This window comes from Lactuca serriola, chromosome 2 (genome assembly GCF_051521515.1).
Source record: "Lactuca serriola cultivar US96UC23 chromosome 2, Lser_US96UC23_V15, whole genome shotgun sequence".
Lineage (NCBI taxonomy): Eukaryota > Viridiplantae > Streptophyta > Magnoliopsida > Asterales > Asteraceae > Lactuca > Lactuca serriola.
Genome location: NC_136409.1, coordinates 118182369 through 118191037, shown reverse-complemented (window position 1 = coordinate 118191037; position 8669 = coordinate 118182369). Strand labels below are relative to the sequence as shown.

Sequence of the window (8669 nt, the reverse complement as noted above, 5' to 3'; positions counted from 1 at the left end):
GCAGCCGCTGTCTGATCTGCTGGATCTTCTCGATAGTCTGCAGAACTACCTCTATCCGTCCCATCACCCCGTGACCGATCTCACCCCAACAGACTGGGGTGCGACATGTCCGTCCAAAAAACAGCTCATATGGTGGGGCACCAATACAGGAATGAAAGTTGTTGTAGTAGGAGAACTCTACAAGAGGTAGGTAGGAGTCCCAGCTCCCACCGAAGTCAATGACACAAGCTTTCAGCATATCATCGAGAGTTTGTATGGTCCACTCACTTTGTCTGTATGTCTGTGGATGATAGTTGTATTCAAGTGATACCGCATGCCCAGTTCCTCGTGGAACTTCTGCCAGAGACGGGAGGTGAATCGAACATCACAGTCTGAAACAATAGAGACCAATACCCCCATGGCAAGCAAAGATCTCGTGGATATACAATTCGGCCAGCTTCTCGGTCGATGAACTCCCCCGTATCGCCAAAAGTGGGTGCTCTTGGTCAATTGATCCATGATGACACAAATAGCGTCAAAGCCCTTCGCAGTCCTCGGCGGCTTCATGCACGACCACCAGTAAGTCAATCGTAAATCCAGGTGCATCTTGGTAGCCCCCAAGTGAATAGAGAAGCAAGACTTATGAGCCTCCTCCAAAATAGTCTGTCTGACACCACCAAACATCGAAAACCAGACCCGACCACAACACCCATGCTATCCTGCACAAACCGGGTGTTCTCACCCCTAATTCTATCAAGTTTCCAGTTCTCTTGACACATACCCTCTACCTGAGCTTCCATGATCAAGCTTACAAGTAGAGAATCCACCGATATCCTCATACAAGTAGTTATGTTAACAAATAGAAGGGCATGGTGTGATTGCATGACATCCTTGAAAATGCTCTGAGTCGTAATTTTGAATTACTATCTTGTTACTCTGATTTGATTTATGGTTGTTTTGAACAAATGGTTATTATTCAATCTCTAAGAGTAGAATTGGAACAAATGTTTTTAATTTTCAACGAATTTTTGAAATTTTGGACATTTCCGTTCACGTTAGGGGCAATGCGAAAAGTTACATTCTTATGTGTTTATGTGATTGCTTGTCAATAAATGTTTTTAGTTAGCTTTTTGTTTACTCGGTGATATAACATTTTTTAGGAATTTTTAGCTTTTTCACGGTAAAATTTTTATTTTCTTTATTTTGGTTCACTATTTAATTCACATAAAAGATGGTTGATATATTTCCACAAAGGACTTCAAGTTGAAATGAACTTTTCCATAAAATATAATTTTCTAAAATGTTTTGTTATTTATAAATCTTTTAAATATTTATGTAATTAGTTATCCATAGTTTTATAATATGACATTCTATTTAACTATTCCATAGATATGTTACGGTACATGTAATATGACCTTAGAAAATAATTTAATGTAATGATAGATATGTATGCACTTGTGAGAATTCTTCACTCTCACTCTTGCAATTCTAGTAACCATGTTGATATGCTTTCAAGACAGTTCAAGATACTTAAACAAAATATTCATTAATTAAATAAGAAGGTATTAATTTTACATAACACGATGAAACCTTTAGTAAAAAAAACTCGGGTCTTTCGATCATTCGTTTGGTCATCATTCGTCTGGTCATCATCAAAACAAACAAAATTCATAGTTAAATAAGAAGAAAATATTTTTTGTATAATACAATGAAACAGCTTGTAAAAAACTTAGTTCATTCGATCATTCTTTTGGTCATCATAGTTCTTTCGATCATTCTTTGGTCATCATTCATTTGGTTATCATCAAAACAAATAGAATTCTTAATTAGAAATGCAACTCACATATATTTACAAAACTTTCACATTCAGTCTAAAAAGGAAACAATAGTGGCTTATATATCACTTTTTTAAATCATTTTTCATTTATCTTAATAAAACTTTATCGAAATAACATTTACTAAAGAAACCAAGCAATTGACATTATAAACTTGTTAATAAAAACAATATTGTTTCACTCAAGAGGTCTATTAATACTTTATAATAGAATTATTTATTTAAAATAATGGGAAACGCAAGTTAGCCCGAGGTTTATCCTAGTAGCAGAACGAATACATAGTACATACATGTGTTTTAAATCAAGAGAGAGACCATTCTCTCTTAAGCGCCAATTTAAGCTCATGAATGTGATTTTGAGGCAACGCTATGCTGATTGTTAACCCATCGGTTTGATCTTTTCGAGTTGGAAAAACCAACACAACACCTTCATCTCCAACATTATCAATAGCACAACTTACATAAACCGGTGTATTTCCTCTTATATCTAAATCATAGAGTGGGGTATCCTGTAAATCCACAAAAGTCAAATTTGCTCCATATATCAAAAAGTCCGGGAATCCACCATCAGATTCCATTGCTTCTTCGATATCCCTCCTCTCATCCACACCTTGATTCATAAGGAGCAACCCAAGTTCCATCAAACTGGATTCTTCCACAGAAGCATTTGTTTTTACCACCTTAATTGATTGAGCATTGTTTGTGATAATCCCTTCAAATGGAATTTTTGATTCACGTTTGCATATTGTCACCATGTTCACTTCGGACCCGTGTTTAACCTTGGCTATGCATTGCCAAACCACAGTGCAAATAGACTCGAAGGGTGGAATCTGTTGATGGTTTTTATCCCCACATATCTTTGACTGCAAACGGGTTAACTCAGGCCAAGAAAGATAGAAAGAGTAAGTTTCAATTTTTGTGTCATTTGGAGTGGCCCATGTATCTCCAAGTGGGCCGACCCGTTTTATGGCAAGCAGATCCTGTAATGGGATTTTCGGGTTATGACCCTCATTGTTTGTATGAGCCATAGAAAGTGGTTTGGCGGGAAACTGTTGCCTAGTGGCTTGACCCCATAGGTTAAGAAAGCCAGCGGCAGAAAAAGCATCTCCAAGTACATGAGCCCAACTTATTCCAACTGATGTTCCTCCACATGCAAACTTGGTTAACTGCATCATAATAACCATGCATGGTTAAATTCATATTTATGTAACCACGTTTAGTGTTTTTCTTAACGTATAACAAAATGGGTTACTAAACGAAATATGCAACTGTATTCATTCTAGATACAATATTTACAACATTGCAACCAACAAATCAGTTACCTCGGCCAAAAGTTTTAAGTAACAATGCTCAACGTTTTCACCAATTTAAAGAAAAATATTTCAATTTTTATTTTTATGTTATTTGCATGAATTATAGTATACGCCTAAACTGATTAGATAGCTAGGTTTAATAGAAATATGTATCGTTCGGTCCTAACATAAAATATCATTAAGGATTTCATATAAAAAATTAAAAGCTATTTTGTTATACATGAAGTGGGAAAAAAAAGTTTTTCACATAAATGCATATTTAACCTTAACATATAAGAGTGACGCGCTTTTACTTTATAAGTTATATGTGTACATTATGTTGGTGATTTTAGTGTCATTTAGATATTTTGTGTAACTGGAACTTACATGTGAGCTAAGGGACTTTATAGTTTTTACTTTAATACGTGTTTGAGTATGTGCAAAGTGCACGCATTTATAACATCGAATTAGAAGCCGGTTTGACGACAAGTCAGGAGTCCGAGGGCAGCAGCACCCTTGGGTCTTGGGTTTCCAAAGGGCAGTGCCCTAAAAACTCTTCGGATTTCACAAGTAGGTACATAGTGAAAAAATCGAATTCTAGAAGGTGATTATGATAAAATTGACTAAGATCGTCAGTTTTGGAAATGTGAAAATGTCACTATATCACATTAAACTTTTGTTATTTGTCCGATTTGATCAATAAATTTTTTTTGCACATTATACCATTAAACTCGCTATTGACTTATAAATTAAACAATTGTGTTCTAATTTAAAAGGTTTCTCGGTTACCCTTCGTCTATGTGGCTTTCTTTAATTATTTCAAAATAAAAAAATCACATCTTAATCCTCCACATGGTTTTTCCTTTTCTTTTTTATTTCCCCTAAGTACAAACCCTAAATTAAAACTCATTCTATGAATGTGAAGAACCACTGCGACAACCGGTCCTAACACCGACCATAGCCATTTTGAAGAATTATCTCTGTCATTTTGAGCGATATGTCAGCCAATTAAAGTTTCAAAATCAACAGAAAACATGTATGAAAGTGTGTCATCGGTGGTGTTGAACTGGTAACATAAAGGATATGGTTTTGTGGGAGGTTAGCGTCGATTTCGTCGGGATTGTCGGTTTCATTGGAGGGCATCATCGAAGGAATCAGATGAAGATGAACTCTTTAATCCCAGGTGAAGATGAAGTTTCAATGAAGAAGTCATGATTCTTGTTACTGGGTCGTCTTCAAAACGCGAACCCATGAACAGAAACAAGAAAAGATACAAATGATATGTTATAGTTTTTAAGAAATCCATCTTATCACTACAACATCCCCAATGTAATCTGATTAAATTAAACAATAAGCTTTCAAAATCGAGGTCCTACCCTTTGATTTTGTTTATCGATCACAGCCAAAATGATCCCCTTTATTCTTTTTGAAACAGTTGTAATGACTTGATCCCTTTTTATTTATGTGTGTGTTTATCGGTAGCATAAAATAGAAATCAAAGTTCTTCCCTTTTAAATTTGTATTTCTGATGTTAGGATGAAGATGGTGACGTTGAGATGAAGATGGTGATGTTAGGATAAAGAGGATGATGGAGCGGTGGTGGGTGTTTTATATGCAACTTTCAATGGTGTAGAGATGGAGAATGGGTGGCGTAAGGCGTTGTCCGGTGGTTGGGAGGAGGAAGCTAAGTATTTTAAAATGGATGAGTCCACCACTTTGGCATGAATCTTATACAATGGTGTTTAGATTCGTCTTTAAAGCACCTACCAATTTGTTCTTTACAATCATCGATGATTAATGGGTTTCTTTGGTTATGAAATCATTTTTTTTTGGTTTCTTTGTTCATTTACTCTTCTAAGATGGCGATTAATGGTTTTTTTGGTTTCTGGGTATGTACAAAATGTGGTTTTCTTTGTAGAAAATGTACGAAGTCTTTACATTTTGTTGGTGGTCGATGATCATTGTGGATGATTTTGATGGTGATGGATGGCGATTGGCGGTGGTAGGAGGTGCTACCCAAAAAATAAAGATAAAGTTGACATGGATTTATAGATGTGGCTACCAAAAAATATTTACAAACTGATTATTAATGACACATCAGCAGGGTAACTGATAAACCTTTTAAATTCGAGAATAATGGTTTAATTGACAGGTCAATAACGAGTTTAATGGTCTAATGTGCAAAAAAAAAATAAAAAAAAATTAGTGACCAAATCGGACAAAGGACAAAAATTTAATCTACTATAGTGACGTTTCCCTTTTTGGAAACCATTGATTTCCTCATTAATTATGGATTCTCTTTATTTGTTTCCAAAGAAACCGATGACGGTCAACCCTAATACGAAACCCTACATATCGTTTTCCATATAAACGGTTCTTCTTTTTAGAAGAAGTGATGACCTTTTAGCTATTGTTTTTCTTCATACGTACAAATTAAAAATCTTTTAGCAATTTGATTTACGTTTTTTATGCCTAGATTTGTAATAGTCATTTTGAGATTATCCTAGGCTGAGTTTCTTATAACCCGAATATAAGATAGAAATATCAGTTCGAAAAATGTTTATACGATCCAAGAGGTATCGAGATCTCCACTATAAACTTTATCAAATTTCTTACACATCAAGTATTATTGGATTTTCAAAAGCTCCTATCACTATTATAAACATTAGGAAGATATAGGTGTCAGCATCTAATAAACATGAAAAATATGTTTGAGCCGTAAAGATAACTACTTAAGATACGCGTCGTACTAATTTTGATTTGACTAATTATTTGGAATAACCCCATTACACGAAAACGACAACATGAAAGAGTCAAAGAGATTATGAATATGATATTTTTAGACTAATCATACTCGATAGTGTTCAGTGGAGATAGTAGCAATAAATGCATAGATACAAAGTTTCGCAAGCAAATGTAAGAGTAAGCATTTATTAGACGGTTTAAGTAGTTGAGTATTATGAGAACGACTGGCAGATCATAAGTTGGACCCGTGTTTGGTTACAATTATTTCATTTCGTTAGCATACATTATATTATTAGTTTGACTAAGGCAGAAAAAATAAACTGAACCAGTTACTAGTATTCGGTTTGATTCTCGGTTAATTATATTACAGTTTATTTGATTTTTGATTTTCTTTTACGGTTCGAGTTGGTTTTGGTTTTAAACAACTTTTTAAATAACACATTTCTTATTAGAACCGAACTGAAACTGAAACCGGTTGGAACCGGTTAGTTGTATTTGGTTCTTAATTTATGACTTATTCAATTTTCAAATTTTCGATTCTGGTCGGTTCGATCTCGTTTACATGCCTATGATGGAGTGATGTCACAGTGAGTGGGTCTGGTGAATACCACCCCTAGTGAGTAAGAAGGTGTGCAGTGAACCGTGAAACCGAGTAAATTGTGATGATTTTCTATCAATGAAAGAAATGCACATATAATGAAGGTGATATTACATGGTGATGGTGATGAACTGACCAAAAAAATTAAAAGAAATAATAGCTCACACCCTTAATATGAATAATATATTTAATAGATATGTAAGTTATTATATTTTGATCTTATGAATTATAAGACCACTAATGGAGATTATAAAACATATGTTCTTTAAAAACAGTATAAGATAGTGTATTCAAAAGTTTATTACTTTTTTCACAAGTTTTTCAAATATGTTATTATATTTCACAAGTTTATATAATATTAGATATTACAAAGTTAATAATATTTGTTATGTTAATGATTTAAGCAAATTATAGTTCATTAGAGCAGTTGGTATGGTTCATGTTATATGACGTTATGGCTAATGTAGCAAGCTATAAAGGCGTCATAACACCAAGAACACCACTTGCTCTTGGTGTTATGTTGCATCTTGTGGCGTATGACACCTTCCAATGTGAAAACAAACCAATCAAATTTCATTTTCATCTTATCTTTTTTTTTTCTCTCTCTACCTTTTAAAATGTTAGAACATAGGAACATCATTTCCTCATTGATGTTATGGTGATGCTATGAATGAGATGTTATCAATTCGATGTTAGATCTAGTTGCCCACACCCATGTTCTTAATAAATCTCAAATGTTTGATAACGGAAAGAATGTGCTTCTTTGAATGGAAAAAGGAAATATGAATTAAAAGTGATACCGTGTTTCTTCTTGTAGTTTTGTGGGACTTGTCCCTGTTAAAACTTGTTTATGTTGCTAGAACTCTAGCCAAACCTAGAATTATCTTTTTAAAGAAAATCCTGTTTTTTGTGTTTCAACAAGCTCTGGTTCAACTGGTTTTGACTAATCCGTTCGGGTTTTATTGGTTTTTTAGTAAAACTGTTTTTTTTTTTTCGAGTAATAGTCTAACGACTTAAATGATGCTAAAAAGCCCAAATTGTGAGACCAAACTGCAGCCAAACCATTAGTATCAACTCAGTTTGGTTCGGTTTTAAGTTTTAATGGTTCGGCTTCAGTTTTCAATTGACAAAAAAATCGTTACTAACAGTTTTGCTTCGGTTTGACCTAAAAACTGAAAAAACCAAACCATGAACACCTACTACACAACTCGAATAATAAATAATAAAAATTCAAGAGGCAAACCTGCATTAAAACTAGTGGAGAGAAAGGCAAGTCGGGACCAAGGACTTGGTTAGTGACAAGAAGCTTGTGTCTTGAGTCATCTTTTGACTCGAGCCACTCATCGAGGCTCATTTTGCACCGAGCCTCGATCAACCGAACCCCACAATCATTGCACTTGATATATGGTCGACCCGAGTCAGCCCTCCTTAAACGACCACAAGGGACAAAGGCATGGCATGTCCAACTGAACAAGGTTTCCTTAATGTTGATGATGGTTAACCCTTCGAATGCTGGGCTTCTGAAATAGTAAACGGTTTTGAGGTAGTGAAGCTTCATGGCTAAGTCCATGCCAGTTAGCTCTTGAACCACACCATGACCGGATACGCGCCCAGGTCCAACCGTAGAGATCTTGATGTCATAAATCAGGCTTTCATCTTTTGACAACACCATTTTTGTGTAGGTTGAAAAAAGAATAGGGATGAGAGATCTTGTATGTTGGGTTTTGTATGATGTGCGTGTGTATATATAGACAAAACTGCCCTCTTATCTGCCTTTTTACTCTATTATTTTTAGGTGTTCATGGTTGTACCTTCAAAAACTTATGGTACAAATATTTGATTTACGTTAAAAACATACATGTTTCATATTACTAATTAACCTGGTAATTGCTCAATGATTTTAAGTTTTAAAAATGCTACGTTTAGAGGGGAAATGTTATAAAAAGATGTCAGGCGGTGTCAACCGCTAGAATGTTAAAAGGATAGTATAAAATAAGTTCAATTTTGGAAAAAGATTATGCTAGAAAAAACGTTAAATAGGAAAACCTGAAAAAAAAATATATATATGCAAGACAATTATCATAAGTAGAAAACGTGCAATTCTTGAGATAAAATGAAATAGAAAGCATATTATGCTTTTGGACATACGACAGTATTATTTGCGATAATAATTACTACTTGAGTTTGGTAATTATGAATTTGTATTGCAAGATTTTATTTT

The 8669-nt window shown here is 34.5% G+C and overlaps 1 protein-coding gene across 1 annotated transcript; it reads right to left on the bottom strand.

Annotated features, from left to right (window-relative positions):
* Nucleotides 1-2007: 2007 nt before the first annotated feature.
* On the bottom strand, nt 2008-8184 carry LOC145086677 (protein ECERIFERUM 26-like). Its single transcript, XM_079024507.1, has 2 exons — nt 7692-8184; nt 2008-2979 (listed from the first exon to the last, which is right to left on the bottom strand). Exons 1-2 carry the CDS (start codon nt 8118-8120, stop codon nt 2116-2118), a joined length of 1293 nt encoding a protein of 430 aa, XP_078880633.1. The 5' UTR covers nt 8121-8184; the 3' UTR covers nt 2008-2115.
* Between the last annotated feature and the right edge of the window lie 485 nt (nt 8185-8669).